At 37.1% G+C, this 18,218-nt stretch overlaps 1 protein-coding gene across 7 annotated transcripts in view; it reads left to right on the forward strand.

Moving 5' to 3' along the window:
• Positions 1-18,218, forward strand: part of Atad2b (ATPase family AAA domain containing 2B) — a 128,924-nt gene that overhangs the window by 96,973 nt on the left and 13,733 nt on the right. For all 7 annotated transcript variants that reach the window (XM_031357071.1, XM_031357073.1, XM_031357072.1 and 4 more), the window contains 4 exons: positions 1,767-1,926; positions 8,203-8,325; positions 10,541-10,678; positions 15,841-16,524. In XM_031357071.1, coding sequence (XP_031212931.1) covers positions 1,767-1,926; positions 8,203-8,325; positions 10,541-10,678; positions 15,841-16,524 — 1,105 coding nt within the window. The remainder of the gene's footprint in view (positions 1-1,766; positions 1,927-8,202; positions 8,326-10,540; positions 10,679-15,840; positions 16,525-18,218) is intronic.

The following is an 18,218-nucleotide window of genomic DNA, read 5'->3' on the forward strand; positions in this document are numbered from 1 at the left end:
GGAGAGGGAGAGGGAGAGGAGGGAGAGGGAGGAGAGGGAGAGGGAGAGGGAGAGGGAGAGGGAGAGAGAGGCTTCTTTTTATGGTATGAAGAATTGAACCTAAAATCTTGCAAGTACTCCATCAACCAAGCTATGCCCTAGTCCTAAAAACTGTTTTAAATAAATAAACAAAACAAACAGTTTGCTCCCTCTGGGTGTATCTGGAACCAAGCACTTAAAGGAAGAGCCAGCCCACCATGCTGAGATGAACTAGTTTTCTTCTTGCTTAAGAAACGTTTTTCTTCCTAATCATTAAATTTTGGCAGATTTCAGTTGTCATCTGCTTTTAAGAAAACATGAGTTTTATAAATCACTGTAAGGAAATGGAAAGGTTTAGGTAAAATTTTTGTTAATGTTATGATCTTTTCTGTTTATCTTATGTGTTTATTCTGGGCTTGCTCTCAAAGCTAAAACCAGGAGTATCAGGAAAAGGATAGAAATGTTTTGAAAAACAAGATAATTTCTAAGTAGCTTAAAACATAAATGTATAGGCCTTGGTGGTGGTAGTGCTTACCTTTAATCCCAGCACTTGGAAGGCAGAGGCAGGCAGATCTCTTGAGTTCCAGGCCAGCCTGTGCTACAGAGTGAGTTCCAGGGTACACAGAGACCCCTTATCTCAAAAAACCAAACATACTCATAAAGGTATATATTCAAATAATGAATTAGAAGTGGTTAAAACCTATTAAATTTAAAATCAACTGCAGAAAGCAAAACATTAAAAATATGCTGAATTTAAAATTAGGCATGTACTAAAATACTTTTAATATTTGAAGGTGCTTTTTCTGTTTATTAATGTTTCTGTTTCCATTTTTATAGCAAGGACAAGATCTCAGAGTCCAACTAATAGTTCCATTGCTGCCTGCATAAGATCCTCCTAGAGCTGACAAACAGTCACATCTTATGGATGAACTGAAAAATTTAAAAACATATATAAATTACATGTATGAGTATGCATGTGTTTGTTCAGAAACTTAAAACCATGGTATCAGTGCCCTCAGAAGCTGTAAGAAAACAAACCCTCACTTTTCAGAAACTGCCCGGAACTTGGTCCTGAGCTAGTTTTAGGAATTTCTGAAACTGCTTTAATAATCACTACTTGACTTGAAGTTTCTACTTGAGAACAGTAGACACAGGTTGCTAATTCTTCCTTACTGGTTATGTGACAGAAAACATAAAATATACTATATAAATCTTGATTTAATGTCTTACTATCAAAAAATGTATATAGAGACAAGTCCAGCAAACCCTTAGTTAGAAAAAAATGATATTTAATTGACTTGAAATGTGTGTAATGACTCCAAAGGAGTAGAAAATACTTTCCATGAAATTGTTTGCCTTTTTATAAAACCAACCAAAAAACAAACAATAAGACCCACATGCCAGAAACTATTAGCATGAAAACCCTCTGCTCTTTCTTTTTCTTTTCTTTTCCTTGAGGCAGTTACTGACGCTTCTCATGTACTTTACCCACACATTCTCTTCTCAGATAAACCCAAAGGGTTTAATATCTCTTTCAGATTTCAAGATGAGCACCATGAAGCTTTTCATGGAAAGTATGTCAGACAGTAACTTTAGTGGAATAAGTAGCATAAATAGCATTGTAATTTTACGCTTTTATAATTTACTACCTAGATTTAAATTATAAAGTGTTTTAAATTGTGGTTTTATGACCTAAAGCATATGCAAAGTCAGATGTAATTTTCATTAAAGTGTCCTGTTTGTTGTAGGTTTCAGATTATCTTGAAGTAATCAAAGAACCAATGGATTTATCGACAGTAATAACTAAAATTGATAAACATAATTATCTAACAGCTAAAGATTTCCTGCAAGATATTGACCTCATCTGTAGCAATGCTTTAGAATACAATCCAGACAAGGACCCCGGAGGTAAGGACACTTGTGGCAACATTAAAGCATTCCTCTTTAAGTTTGATAAATGAACGTGTTTAGGAACTCTGAGAAAGTAATAACATACCTAGAAACACTGGCCTTAACTCAGAAGGTCCTGCAGTTCTAAGCACTGTGGGTTTTGTCCAGGATTTAGTTACATTTTTTCTTTTAGTTTTTATACTGAGTTCTAATTTTGTTCAGATTGATGGAATATTTAGCACATGAACTTAACTAAAAATTTGTTTGTTTAGCTAATTTCAGTTGTCATCAGTAGTGCCACTAAACACAAGATTTTTAATTTGTGGAACTGAGGATCGGATAAAGTTATTTATCACTCCCAACCCCCGAACCCCCACTCCCATCCCCCTTTTTAAAGACAGGATCTCGCTGTATAGTCCTGACTTGCCTGTAGCTTGATTATGTAAACTAGGCTGGTCTGAGAGTTACAGAGAGATCCACCTGCCCCTGCCTTTTGAGTGCTGGAATTAGAGGTGTGTATCACCACGCCCAACACAAATGTATCAGAATTTCCTCTACAATGTTAACTGTTCTGTAGGTTGGAGCTATTCTTGTGTAATTTTATTTTACTCCTAATTCCATTCTGTATTTTCCAGAGGTGTCTGTCCTTTGACATAGTAACAGGATGTCATCCTCAGATATAGTAAGATCACATTCATAGCTATCTAGCTATGAATCATCTATCTAGTGGCTGCGTATTAAACATGCCTGTGAGTCTGTAGTTCCAATTCTTGTCTTTGCCCTCGAGGGAAAATCACTAAGAACATATCTGTAGTTAAAGAAGATGTAATTATTGTAAATAGGGATGCTTTTATACCAGACTGTGTCATGGGAATCATAGAGGATTTAGTATTGTATTACATAATCTTAGAGAAACTGTGAGGAAGTGGGACTTAGAAGTGAATTGGATGTTGCTAGGTAGTGGGACCATTTAGTAATTAGGTATTCTAGGAGTTTAGGAAGTGAGCTGGTTGAGATAGCCTAGCAGGTAAAGGTGTCTTCTACCAAGCGTGAAGACCTGAGTTTGATCCCACATGTTGGAAGGAGAGCATCAGTTCCTGTAAGTTGTCTTCTGAACTCAATGTGCATACAATAATGTCTCCTACCAGACAGTGGTGTTAGTGAGAAGAGGATTGTTTCTGGTCATTTTTATGGTTAGGACAGTGCTCATATTTTGTTCTGTGCTTAGATGTAAGTTGTTTTTATTTGGCCTATCATGGTCACACAGTGGCTTTGTGTGATGCTGTTCTTAATGTGAGTCCACTAAGATTAACTGACCATGTTAGGCTAACTCTCAGTTATTTGGAGCTGTCTTTTATTTTCCTTACTCATTGAGGATTTTGTTTCTTTATTAGGTAATACATAGAGAATTATTTTTAAAGGATTTGTTCTGTTTCTGTTCTTTAAAGATACTATATCTGTATTTGGAAATAGTGTTTCTCAACTTAAGCCATGCAGAAGAGTGATATGGATTTCTCCACTCGATATGAAATTATTTTCCATCTGAATTTAGACCATAGTAATCAATAATATCCTATTTCATGTTCAGAAACAGAATAAAATATTTTCATAGGAGGGCTTAGTAGGTACTAGTTTTTAACTTTTCTGTTAGGATATTTGTTTGTTAAATTTTTTGCTATTTGCTTTATTAGTGGTTTATTTCTATTTTATGTGAATGAATGTTGGCCTGAATATATGTAATGGCTAAAGTTGGACATTTTTACATATCTCTTTGCTATAAAATGATGTAATTATATATATATATATATGTGTGTGTGTGTATGTATGTATATATATATGTGTATATACATATATATACACACATATATACTCTAACATTTTTTGAAACTATAATTAATGAGTAGATTTGTCCCACATTTAAAAATTATATGTAGATTTGATATGGCAATGGCTTATTCCTTGGACATGTTAGGACTTTGAATTCTTTTCCCTCTATCATAAATATGAATAAATATTTTTATAACATGGCACAGATACTTAATTCCAACAACTTAATAAGATTCTCAAGATAAAATAATAATAGTAATAGTAACAACAACAACAACAATAATAAAGACATGGAGGTATAACAAAATGGTTGAGAGCTTTCCTGAGATGTGTAAGGCCCTAAATTTCATCCCTTATAAAAATTATACCTCCCAAATAAAAATTATAATTAGTTGTATATGTATCTTCATATTTTTGCTAGGATAAATTTCCTAAAGTGAAATTTCTGGATCAAAGAATGTCCATCTTTTAAGATGGTGAAAAATATACAAAAAGCATGAGGGCCTCTGTTAATTAGTGCAGTCAATTTATGTCCATGAGGGTTTCTTCTGCTTCTAGTGTGTATGTCATCTGCATCAGGATAGGTGGTGAGGAACAGGCTGAACTGCAAGTGCATTTCTCTCCCTTCCTTTGTCCCTCAAATGGGATCAGATGGGAATGGCTGAGTATGGTGTTGACCTTGTGCCCCCAGCTCCTGGTGTGGTGTGGGGTGAATTTGAGTTCTGTATTTTGACCTATGCTTTTGTCAATGCTGCTGTTCTCTGGCTCTTTAACTATAATCAGTCTTCATTTTAGTTACTCCATCTATATAGTAGGGATAACAATAGAACTCTTTATTTGGGGTTGTTGTAAAGATTAAGAAATTGTATTATATTGAATGTTATGGTGTTTCCATTGTCCTATGGTTCAAATGAAAGCCCCTAGCATAATTCCTTGAGTTTGGGAAGTATTTCACTAAAGGTTGGCTATTCATACGTACTTGCTCTAGAATGACTCCTACTTTGTGTTTATTACAGTTCCTGGACCTCACTATTTGGAAATAATCTAGGGATTATGAAAATGAGCCTAAATGCTTGTTGGAGAAAGCTAGTTGAGGAAATAAATCCAATTTCCCTCTAGTAGATAAATTATTATAACACCATTGATATAAATTTATATATTTATATAAGTTTAAATGAAGAAGCAATGCTTTCTGGTTCAGTATAGCCTTTGACTGTAGAGTGTGATGGTTTTACTAGAGGCCGTGGCTCATATTTACAGGTGAAGCCTACGTGATATACTTGAGACTTCCCTCCTCTGCTCTTTAAAGATTGATACAAAGACATGTTATAGTTTAGGAATGCCATCGCAACTGGTTCACACCCCACCCAAGAGAACATTTTTTTTTTTCTTAGAAGCAGAGCCACTTGTTATGCATGTACCTGTAAAATAACCCCTGGGTCTGTGATGTAGGATGTAGAAATTGCATAAATGTTGTATTAGTTTTAAAAACTCCCATGATTGGGCTGGAGAGATGGCTCAGCGGTTAACTGTACTGACTGCCTTCCAGAGGTCCTGAGTTCAATTCCCAGCAACCACATGGTGGCTCCCAACCATCTGTAATGGTATCCGCTGCCCTCTTCTGGGGTTTCTAAAGACAGTGACAGTGTACTCACATACATGATATAAATAAATGAATCTTTAAAAAAAAAACAAACTCCCATGATTATTTAAATGTATACAGTGCTCTGCTTGGCAGAACACATAGTCATTGGAGACATGGGGATCTACTTATACAGAGAAGATAAAAGTCTTTGGGAAGTAAACAAGAATGACTACATGTTTACCAGATTATCTCGCACATGGATAATGTGGTGGAAATTAGATGTGAAGTGATGAGAGATTTAACTTATAGCTTCAAAATGTGACCAGGACTAGGCATTTGACTCCAATTATTATCTTAGGGATAGGTACACAATGAATTAAGTTGAACTGCTCTGCATTACTGGTCTTGTAACATGCTTCCCTTCTAGGACAAATAATTCTTAGACCTATCATTATTTGACCAATTTTGCTGAAATTTTGTCCTTAATCTTAAAGTCTTTGCAGAATCCTAACATTTTGTATCAATTACATAGGATCAGAGTCCTCAGAGTCACTCATATTTTGGAGCTGTCTATAGTCTCCTCAGTACATTTCCAATTTTATCTGTCATAGTGTACCTCTATAAATTTCAGACTTAACCAAACTTACTTATATTTATTTCTGTTAGTGCTTAATTAGGACTGTCATGCCCTACTTACTTGAGCAGGGTACTTGGTACCTAAGAATGTCTCTGACAGTTCTTATTCCTTGAGACAGAGATGTGTACCTGTGTTAGTATTATGATAGATTGATAATATAACTCCATTATGGCATATATTAGCACATATGTCATTGTATTTCTCAGGTAGGATCAGCATACAAAATATGACAGGCCAGGAGGCCTAAACAACAAAAGTTTTCCTCACAGTGTTGGGTTGAGTTAGTTCAAGTGAGTCAGCAAGTTTGGTTTCTCCTGAGACTGCTTCATGCTTCACTACACAGCTTTCTCCCTGTAGCCCTTTCTCTGTCTTCGTGCACTCCTAATATATCCAGATTTCCTCTTAAAAGGGCATCAGGCACTTTGGATTAGAGCCCACCCTCTTCTTACCTTAGTTACCTCTTTAGCATGGCTTATTTCCACATACAGTCACATTTTTAAGTACTAGGGGCTCAAACTTCAACATACATTTACATATAGCACAATCTCAATTGTCTGGAGCTTTATCACTTTTATTTATTTTTAGAATATTTATTCTTTGACAAACTCAGACACGTGTCCAGTGTATGTTGCACACATATCTATGATCATATCTTCCCCATCTCTGATGCCCTCTTCTTATCTCCTTGGGCACCAGACACAAATATGGGGTATACATGCAGCCATAAACACTCATACATATCAATAAATAAGTCTAAAAAAAGCTCTAGCTAATCAAATTCTATCATCAAATAGGAAATCTGACCAAAGATATATATAATATACATTGAAAAGTATAAAAATGGCTGATAAAATTCTTGAGCTAAATAAATGAAGGTATATATTCTATTTATGGATTGGCATACTCAGGATTGTAAAGATGTTTCTATCCAAATTTTTAAACTGAACTCTGCTCCTCTGGAATAGCAGCAAGCTCTTTTACTGAGTCTTCTCTCCAGCTGAGATTTATTCAATGCTACTTTCCTCTGTAGTCTGAATTTTATTGGAACCATGTCTGATTTTTTCCTGTACTACTGTATAGTCATTACTTCCGTTTTCCTAGTATTGTGGGCAGTGTTTGTTGAATGAACATTTAGAGAACATATATCAGAAAGAAATGTACCAATGGTTGCACTGTGCTATGTTTGTTTTTTTATAAAGATTTCCACAACAAGCTTTTTATGGCTTCCTAATCATAAATCTTATAAATAAAAGATACTTTATACTTTTACTAGAGAGAGAAGTAATTATTTTTTATTTTGGATTTTTTTGTCGTTTGTTTGTTTTGGTTTTGGTTTTTGAAATAGGGTCTGATGTTGCCTAGCCTGGGTTGGGATGTGCTGCCCAGCAGAGGATGACTTTGAACTGATGCCCCTGCTTTCACCTCCTTACAGTGTGGTTTGTGGTCTTCAGACAGTCCTAGTTATCTTGTCCATGCTTGCCTTTTCACATCTGGAGTTGGTCATATAGCTCCAGAGGGCACCACTGACACTGCACTAACGACGCAGGCTTTCCTGTGACCTGTGATACAGACACTTCTTATACTATCAGAGATCATGCTGGGACGTGGCTAGGGCTTCTTGGAGCCAATGATCCAAGTGCTGGGATTATAAGCATATTCTGTTACATTGGCCTTGCCTACAGTTTACATATACCATCTTGCATGCTTTAGATTAAGTAGATTTTCTATATTTTTCAGGTTTTGTTACATTTTAAGAGATCTTTCTTACTCAGAATATTTTATGTTCTTTAGCACAGTTTTGACCAGTTACTCTTTTTAAAAACATGTTTTACTTTTAGTTTTATTAGTATATTTGTGCTTTGTGTGTGCGTATGTACATGAGTGCACCTATGGGAAATGTGTGGGGTTAGAGAACCACTCTGTGGAGTCCACTCTCTTCTACCTTTACATAGCTTCCAGGGACTGAAGTCAGGATGCCAAGCTTGCACAACTCACCAGCCCCTGAGCTCTTGGTATTTGTCTGTAGCAATTCTGGGGCACATAGTGACTATCTAGATTCTTTAAAATTTTTATTGAAAATCATTTTTAGAAATTAAAAATAAAACCTTATTAAGTGAATCTTTTCTTACCTGAAAATGTTTTTATAATTTAAACATCTGTATCTTTTTACTTTTATTTTAAGGCACTCTGCATTAATTTTATTCCATTTGTATCTAAAATAAATTTATGCCAACATTTTTAACAGATAAAATTATTAGGCACAGAGCTTGTACCCTGAAGGACACTGCACATGCTATCATTGCAGCGGAACTGGATCCAGAGTTTAATAAGCTCTGTGAAGAAATAAAGGAAGCAAGAATAAAAAGAGGTAAGTTAGAGAAGCAGACATGCCATGCTACCAGAACCTTCTGTACTTCATATCCATCTTCCTGTGACACAGGAAGCACACCAGGATTCACTCTGTCTCCATTAATAACCTTGTAATTATTAAGTTCTGATACCAACATAGGTCATGTAAATTCTCAAGGATGTCTCAAAACTTCACCTGTGACAATTTGAGTGCAGTGGTGCATGTTAGAGAAATAAAGTGTTCCTTAGAGAAAATCTTTTGCAAATATACAACTTTATTTATCAGTGATTTCTGTTCTTAAATGATTTACATATTATGTCTGCTTTTATAGCTGAAGAGACCTTAGTTTTCATCATTTCACATCTAATATCAATCAATATGTAAGCCTTTTTTTAACAAATATTTTCTGAGTCTGTTAACACTTATGTATAATTTTTTAATTAGACACACAAAATTGAACATATAGTTTGTTTATTAGATGTACGCTGTGTCCTTGAAGAACTTTAGTTGGAAGGGGAGAAATGCCAATGGCAATAGACACCACTGAGGGATTTCAAGCAGTGGAATGAATTGGTTAGATCACTCTAGGAGCAAGAAATAACATGTTCTCAGTGTTTTAGGAAAATGAGAGATTGAGTTAAAAGCTGTGAGAACCAGTTTGGAAAACAATGTTTCCGTCTCCACAGAGGCAACGTTTGCTGCATTATCCAGTAGTTCTGTTCCTTGGAATCTATCCAAGAGAAACATGTACATGAATGTTCCATAGGGGTGTTATACATAATAAGTAACAACACAAGTGTCCGCTTACTGATTAGTAAGTAACAAGGCATACAGCATCCATAGTCTTCTGTAAAATGACACAGGACTTCAAAAACACTGCTGTGTGAAATAAGGCAGTAATGAAAGACCATCAACTAACTGTGGTCCTCTCATGTAAAATGGCAAGTATGTTGAGAGAAACAGACAGCAGTGGCTGCCTCTACAGGCACCTCAAATTAGATTTCTGTGTGTGGCTACAGAAATGTATATTTGCTAACGATATTTAGTTTTATGCTTAAAATAGATGGCTTTTATGTTATATAAACTATCTCAGACTACTAGGGGAAAAGGTGGTGAAGTACTACACATTTTAATTAATGAAGGATGGAGCTGAACAAGATTAGCATATGAGTGATCCCTATGTAGAGAATACTTTGTGGGCCTGCTTCCCCCCCACCCCAAACCTGGTCTCATATAGCCTAGGCTGCCGTCAAATTCACTATAAAGCCAAGAATAACCTTATCTTTCTCTCTCAGCCTAAAAGCTGGGATTACAAACTTGTGCTAGAACTTTGCACACACCAGGCAAGCATTCTGCCAACATGAGCTACATATATAGCCTTGTAGAGGGCCCTCTGAAAGGAAAGAATATTTCTGGCTGAATGAATGAGTAGATACCAATTCTGCCAGTCAATATAGGGAATATAGAAGATAAACTGTTTGTGTTTGTTTATGTGTATAAAGATGAACCAGTTACCTTCAATTTGACCTATTTTTAGGATACCTTGTTGAAGATCAGGTAGGCAGGTAGAAATATGGCTAGCAGGCTAGAGATCTTTGGATGTGATTAAAGAGATATGAGAATTATTATATAAAATCATTTAAAAACCATATACACAAGAGATACTTCTTATAGATTAGAATAAGAAGCTAAGTTATAGGAAGCTGTTCACATGGAAGATAAGGTTCTAGTGAAGAAAACTGAGATGGAACAGTTACTCTTAAGAATATGGAGCCAAGAAATAAAATGTAGGCCATTGTGGTATGACAGGCAGTGAGCTAGATTGAACCTGTTCATGGGAGTGTAGTTTAGTGACCCTTGTACACTTACTGTAATACACACACACACACACACACACACACAATGTAAGGTAGCAGATTCATGACTTTTAGACAGTATACCTATTATCCCACGGTCATATTCTGAAATACCTCTTGGGATTAAAATGAGTGAAAATAGGCTCCTTTGAGCATTGAAGGATAAGCATGGCCTGCTAGGTATTTTTCTTTTTATCATTTTATATCAAGTTACTTTCTCACCTTGAAACAAAAGATACTAATTTCACCAGAATTACAAACTGTCCAGGTATAATTAATGATTTTAAAACTCAGTTTTATATTTCAGATTTTTCTAACAGCATTGGCTTATGCAGCTGGGAACATGTAACTAGGTAGTTCTTTTCTGGTGCTTGCAGGCTTATCGGTGACAGCAGAACAAATAACTCCTCATGGTGCTGGTGCCCGCAAGACAGAGACTAGAGTGGAAGAGGCATTTCGACACAAACAGAGAAACCCAATGGATGCCTGGCACAACTCTGCAAATAAGTGTGCATGTGAGTATTTGTGAGTGTGTTGCCCAGTAGCAGCTACAACTGATTCTTACTGTGGCCCACAATCAGTGCTTCCCTTTATCCACAGCTCTTTAGTCATGTCTTTCCAGAAAAGAGTTTATAAAGTAAGATTTAGAATGAGGATTCTGTCTTAACATTACTTGATGTTTTCTGTACTTAATACTTTTTTTTTGATAACTAGAACACCTGAAACATGTTTGGTGTTGAACATTGGTTTTGGATAGAGATATGGAGGCAACAGATAAATTTATCCCTCTGGCTCTTAAGATTTATTTATTTTATGTATATGAGTACACTGTAGTTGTACAGATGGCCGTGAGCCATCATGTGGTTGTTGGGAATTGAACTCTGGCCCCACTCCCTTTGGTTAAAAGATTTATTTATTTATTATTATACGTAAGTACACTGTAGCTGTCTTCAGACACACCAGAAGAGGGAGTCAGATCTCATTATGGATGGTTGTGAGCCACCATGTGGTTGCTGGGATTTGAACTCAGGACCTTTGGAAGAGCAGTCGGTGCTCTTAACTGCTGAGCCATCTCTCCAGACCCATCCCTTTGGCTCTTATCCCCACTCCTTGTATGATATATAGGATGTATGAATACCACATGGAGATGGGTGATTTGGCAGTAGAAAGTTTAGTCCTTTAAGGGAAAAGTAATGCTGAGTTTGAGAAATCCGTGTAACCTAATTTGTCTTAACGTTGTGTGATGTATTTAGAAGGAAAATTTAGTTTCTAGATCTTCATTAAAAACTTACTCATGTTGATCTATTATATTTCTTTTTTTTTTTTTTTTTTTTTTTTTTTTTTTTTTTTTTGGTTTTGGTTTTTCAATAGGGACGAATCAATTGATGTCACCTAACAATTTTTGAAAATCATTTAAGGTTTTAAAACTGTCTCTGCGAATAACTATCTTTTGGGGAATAACAGCTTGGTCTGTAAGAGTAAAGCCTAAATAATTATATGGATCCTGAGTTTGCACCTTTTCTGGAGCTATCTGCAGTCCCTTCTTAGCTAGGGCAGGTTGTAAGTTTCTGTAACATAGAAGCACATCCTGAGGATTTTTTTTCCTGCTAGTAAGACATCATCTGTGCAGTGGGCAGTATATATCATTGGCCATTTTTGTCTTACAGGTTCAATGGCTTGTGCCACAAATTTTTAACATAAAGTAGGACTATTAGCCATGCGAGACAGGGTTTCTCTGTGTAGCCGTGGCTGTCCTGGAACTCACTTTGTAGACCAGGCTGGCCTCGAACTCAGAAATCCGCCTGCCTCCGCCTCCTGAGTGCTGGGATTAAAGGTGTGCGCTACCACTGCCCGTCTGATCTATTATATTTCTGAAAGACAAATGTTAATAAATATCTTCCTGATATAGTCTTCATGTTTCACTAAAAACTGCCTACCTTGAAAGATAAATGCTGTTTTCCTGGTCTAAATGTGATTGATATTGCTTTGCCAACAAAGCTGGACATTAGTATGCTTTTTACCAAATGTTAGTGAGTTTGAAGGGATGAATCATCACATTTTTAAACAATGTAATATTCTTTTGAGAATTTCATACAATATAATTTAACTGTATTTGCCCCATTCTTTCTCTTAATTCCATCCAGATCCATTCCTTATTCCCAACCCTTCCCAACTTCATGCTCTTTAAAAACAACAACAACAACAACAACAACAACAACAAACCTCACGAAGTCCATTTGTACTGGGTATGGGACTCTCCACTGGAGCATGGGAGAATCCTACCAGGGCTTAAAACAAACAAAACAAAACAAAACCCAACTGTCTCTTTTTTTCTCTTCCAAAGGACATCAATTATCAATAGCTCCTCAGTTAGGAATTGGAGGTTCTTGAGCACCTCTTGCCTCTGTGCTATAGTGTTGCATGGCTTGACTTTGTACTGACAACACAGCCACCTTGAGTTCGTGAGTGTAGTGGCCATGGAGTGTCCAGAAGACACTGTTTTTCTTTGATCCTCCCTGCCCTCTAGCTTTTGCAAGCTTTCCACCTTCTCTTCTGCAAGGGTCTCTGAGCTGGGGGGTAGAGGAGAGCAGGGAAGCAGAGAATGTGATACCAGATGTCCCATCTGTAGCTCAGCACTCCACTGATACTTAGTTTTTGCACTTGTTACCATGTTAGCCATGAGCTGCACAGAAAAACTTCTCTGATGAGGTCTGGGAGCTGCACACACCTACATTGATCTCTGGAAAAGTAGCATTCATGCGGAGCAAGTTTTAAAAAGGATGTGTTTAGTAGGGCAGTGGTGGCGCACACCTTTAGTCCCAGCACTTGGAAGGCAGAGGCAGGCAGATTTCTGAGTTCGAGGCTGGCCTGATCTACAGAGAAAAAACGAAAAAACAAGACAAAACAACAACAACAAAAAGATGCTTTTAGTCGCTATGAAACCAGTAAAGACTATCTGGCCTAGCTGTAATCTCAGATTGTGTCCCATTATGTAACATTGTGTACTATTTAAACTTTGAAGTCCTTTATAGTCTCTGATGCTTACTAATGTTTACTAATGAGAATACATCGAATATTCTCCTTAAGAAGTTTAAGGTTGGTCAGGGAAGATATCTCAGTAAACAAAAGTGCTTTGTGGGTAAGCCTGAGTACTTGAATTTGATTCTCAGAACCCAAAGGAAGGAAGGAGATGATGGCTGCTGAAAGTTGTCACCTGAGCACATGTGCACACATGGGCACACACACACATGAGCACACACACGGGCCAGGGGACGAGATGCAAATACATTCTTTAAAGCACTGAAATGTTTTTTAAAAGATAATTAAGTTCTTAAATATTAAAATAGTTTTAAAGTCTGCAGTGGGATTTTGTTTCCTCTTACCAGTAGATGGCACATGTGACACAGCATTTGTCTGTGTTAGTTTAACACACACACTCAAATCTTAACTAAATGTCCCAAAGGGACAGTTTCTCTTCTAAGGTCTTGACTTTGGAAAAAGTCTCAATGACACAATAAAAATTGATTTTAAAAGTTGTGTGAGTCTCAGATTGTGTCTCTTTATATAATGTTGTACTCTCATTTAAACTTTGAAGTCCTTTATAGTCTACTAATGAGAATACATTGAATATTCACCTTAACAAGTTTTAGGCTGGGGCAGTCAGGATGGCTTAGCAGACAAAACGGGTGTTTGAGTAGAGTGTCTTAGGTAAACAAGGAAGTGGCGTGTTAAGGAATTGGTCCACATAGACATATACAACTCCCATGTGCTCCAAACTGTGAAGATGCATCCATCTTCTATGTTCTGTGTTCATGGTGCTTATATGGTTTCATTTACTTTTCTAAAATCCTGCTATTAGAAGTAATGATAGAAGGAAGAATCTTCTAGTTTCCAAAGAATAAAAACATGTTCTCTTTTCTCAATGATATTTTTATTCCTTGAAAATTTCATGCATACTTTGGAAATATTAATCCCTCTCACCCAGCTCCTCCTGTAACCACTCTCTATCTTTCTTTCCCTTCCTACCCAACTTTGAGTCCAAGACCCTAGCCCACCTCGGATTCTATTGTGTCTTGCCTAGCTAGATTTTGGAGTGGGACGTACCCACTCTCTCTTATTAACCAGTATGGAACACTAGGCAAGAAGTATACTTACTTCTTGAGTGAGCTTCCGGCCTTTGTATAGTGTGCTATTTATAAAGACTTGAACGAGGCCTGGATTGAATAGAGTTCAGGTTTTTCTTGCTCTGGAGTTCCACGAGTTAAAAAGTAGAGTGAGAATTCTTATAAATGTTTTTTTTTTTTTTCCCATGGTTAAAAATGAGAGTGATTAGTGTTGAAAATTAGTTGTTCACAGTGAAAGCCTTAACATCTTTGTAGCAAAATGTCCATCTCTTTTTCCTTCTAGTGTAGACTATATTAGTTTTAGCTAATGAGATTGTTGTAGATGCTTGTCACCTAAGCTTATATATCAGCTTTTAATATTAGGCTAATGTAAAAATTTTCCTCCTTGTGCTAATTAACTTATAACTATAAATTATAAAATAGAAACAGGAGAAAGCATGAAAAGAAATTTTAAATCATTGAATTTTTAAGAAAAAAGTAAATTTTGATCCAAATGATTAAATAAATTGAATTTTGGAGATGATAGTTGCTAAGTAAGAGTAATAATTACTAAATTTGTTCTCACCTACTCTCAGAAAGGGTTTAAAGGCTTGAAATTATATGTGAACCCACTATACACTGTTGATAGAATATCAGCTTATATTAAAGAGCTAAATTTCCCAGTGGAGTGAAACTGCTTCATTAGCTACCTCTCATATACGTAAAGGAGATCAAAAATCCCTGGCTCTGACTTATCACCTGGAAGCCCAACTGTCTACTCATGATAATTACTGTCACCTAAGAATATACAGCTCTTATAGGTCTCCTTTTTCAAATAACTGACCAGATGGTTATTTTTGATATTTGTTGATGGCACTGCCTTAGTAGTAGAAGGCTTGAGTAATCTACATATTTGGAGATACCTTTGTAATAAGTTGACTCTATTAGGTAAACCATTTGTATTTGAGGAAATGGTTAATAGTTTGCTAACCAGTTTTGTTCACATAGCCTATCATAGTGCTTCTGTTCATGATCGTTCATCCTACAGGTGATGTCTTTTTCTGGAAGGAGAGGCAACAGTGTTTGTGGGGATATCTGTAACTATTGGGTCCCATAGCATTAGATTATAGGGCTTTGTTTTGTTTTCTTCATAGTTGAGGTGCTGTCTTTATGTGTTTTTAACTGGCAACACACCAACCCTCCTCGTAGAAATCCAAGGCTCTGCTCCCAGACTTTCTGGGCAGCATGGTGATATAATGATTTTCTAAATGTATTAAATGGTTAATCCCTGAGTGTTGAAAATTAGAAATGGTTATAAAGTAGAATCTGTATTAGTAGGAAAGGTTAATGCCAAGCAAATTCATACTAAGTAAAATTTTAAAAGTTATCATTCATCCAAGTTTATATTTAACTTCGTTTTGCTTATAGGTTATAAGAATTAGTCAGCATGGTTATCATCAGCCAAGAGTTTTATTTGTATTTAACCAGTATGGGTTTATTTTGGGGGAGAGGGGCCTACTATAATATAAAATAGACATTAGACTTCATGCTCTCCTCACTCTCTTATCAAACAGTTCGAGTTCGGAGAAAATCAAGACGGCGATCACAGTGGGGTAAAGGAATTATTAAGAAAAGGAAAGTCAATAATTTAAAGAAAGATGAGGAAGACACCAAGTTTACAGACTATGACCATACAGAGGACAGGAAGTTGCTGGAGAATGGAGAATTTGAGGTAAGCACTGACTGCCATGAGGAAAATGGAGAAGAGACTGGAGACTTATCTATGACCAACGATGAATCTTCATGTGACATCATGGATATGGACCAGGGTCAGAGGCTGAATAGTGAAGCAGGTACCAAAGAGAACTTTGCATCAACCGAAGAGGAGAGTTCAAATGAATCTCTGCTCGTCCACAGTAGCAGTTCCCTCAACCCCGAGCAGACATCTAAGAAAGAACCCTTCCTTAAAGGCACCTGCCTAAATGGTGAGGCTTCCACTGACAGCTTTGAAGGAATTCCCGTTCTGGAGTATCAGAATGGCAGAGCTCTGGAAGAAGTTCCTCTGCCTGATGGTGGAGAAAAATCTAGTTCCGAACAAAAGATTGCTCTGGAGGGACAGCTGAAAGACAAACCAGAAACATGGAATGAAAATCCTGGAGCTGCTCCTGAGAAACTAGAAGTGCTGGAATGTAGCAGTGGTGAGAAGCCTGAGCCTGGCCCTGATGCAGAGGGGAAAGAGACAGAGCTGGATAAAGAAGGTAGGGCTAAAGTCTTAACAAAGTTTCTAAAGGGTTAAATGCCACAGTTAATTCATTACGTATTTTGTCTGGTTTCTAGGAGGAATAACAAATTCTCAGAGGGGAGTAGTCATAAACATTTTTCAGTCCAGGCCATAAATAACTGTGGGTACACTTGATTTTGCTGAAAGTTTCAGAGGTTTCCTGTTCCAGAATGTACTGCTTTCTGGGCTTTTTACTCTTCTTCTGTCTGTCAGTCACTCTTATTCTAAAGGCTTTGGAGTTATGAGCCAGGTTTTTTTTTTTGTTGTTGTTGTTTCTTTGTTTTTTTGAGGCAGGGTTTCTCTGTATAGCCCTGGCTGTCCTGGAACTCACTCTGTAGACCAGGCTGGCCTCAAACTCAGAAATTCGCCTGCCTGTGCTGGGATTAAAGGCGTGTGCCACCACCGCCCTGCATGAGCCAGGTCATTTAACTTAGAAAGAAGGTAGAACTCTGGTAGCAGAATTGTTAGAATGGGATGGGGCAGGAGAAGATTTGGCTAGCAGAGTAATCTAGTATGTTAGAGTCATAGAAACCGAGATTGAGCCAGTCTCTTGCTTATTTAATTGTGCAACTTTGAGCTAATTCCCTGTGCCTCATTTTAAATTTTGTAAATTAAACTTCAGGATGTATTGTTGCTGGGATTTGTAATAAGTAGCTGCCTCTCCTGGTTTCTAACGTGTTGCAGTGTTTTTGCTGTAGGGGGTCATTGTTAGACTTAGTGTCTCGGATCCAGCTAAGTCTCATTGCTTTGTGGGAGCAGTGGAAAGGATGTAGGACCCACTGTCAACTTACCTTGTTCTTAGGAAAGCAGAGTGTTTTGTAGGCCCCGCCTCCACATGACTGTATGGTCTCCTTAAGAAGAGCAGAAGGGAAGTATGTATAGGTTATCTAGCTCATCTTTTCCCCCCCGATTATCTTTACTGCACTGTGGGATGGGGGGAGTAGGAGATCTGCTCTGTTCAGTATGTTTCCTACGTGAATAGTTCTCTTCCTATATATACTAGACTGTCTTGAAATTGTGACAGGTCTGTAAAACTGTGTGGGATACAGTTTTAGTTTGGGATTTAGGCCATTTTGAAAAAATTTTATCCTGCCAGTTTTCTAAGCTCTGTAATTGAATTGAGAAGTAGAAAAGTATTATTCAAAACGTTGTGTGTGTGTGTGTGTGTGTGCATGCATGCATGGGGGCGGGGGGAAATGTTGTATGTGGTATATATGCAGGTACTCATTTCCATGTTCATGCTTAGAGGCCAGAGGAAGACAACAGGTGTCTTGACCTGTCGTCACTCTCTACCTTATTCTCTAAAGAGCCTCTCACTGAACCTAGTAATGAACAACCAGTGTCAAGTTGCACTGATCCTAAATCCACCTCCCCCAGCACTGGAGTACAGCACTTGTAGCCATTACCTTCTTTGTAGCTGAAGTATTGGGGTCTTAGATCAGGTCCTTATACGTGCAGAGCAAATATTGTACTGACTGAACCATCTCTTACCCTTCATAACCAAGTGCTTAGAGCCAAGGTAGTCTTTCTGTTTCTTTTTCATGAATATATGTATCATATGTTTCAGTATTACTTTGCTTTCATACTTACAGTTTAATTCTCTTTAATTTTGAATTCTTCTTACTAAAAAAGGAAGGCACTCCCAAAGAAATGTTATCATTTTTAGAAAAC

This window comes from Mastomys coucha, unplaced genomic scaffold (genome assembly GCF_008632895.1).
Source record: "Mastomys coucha isolate ucsf_1 unplaced genomic scaffold, UCSF_Mcou_1 pScaffold6, whole genome shotgun sequence".
In the NCBI taxonomy this organism is placed as follows: domain Eukaryota; kingdom Metazoa; phylum Chordata; class Mammalia; order Rodentia; family Muridae; genus Mastomys; species Mastomys coucha.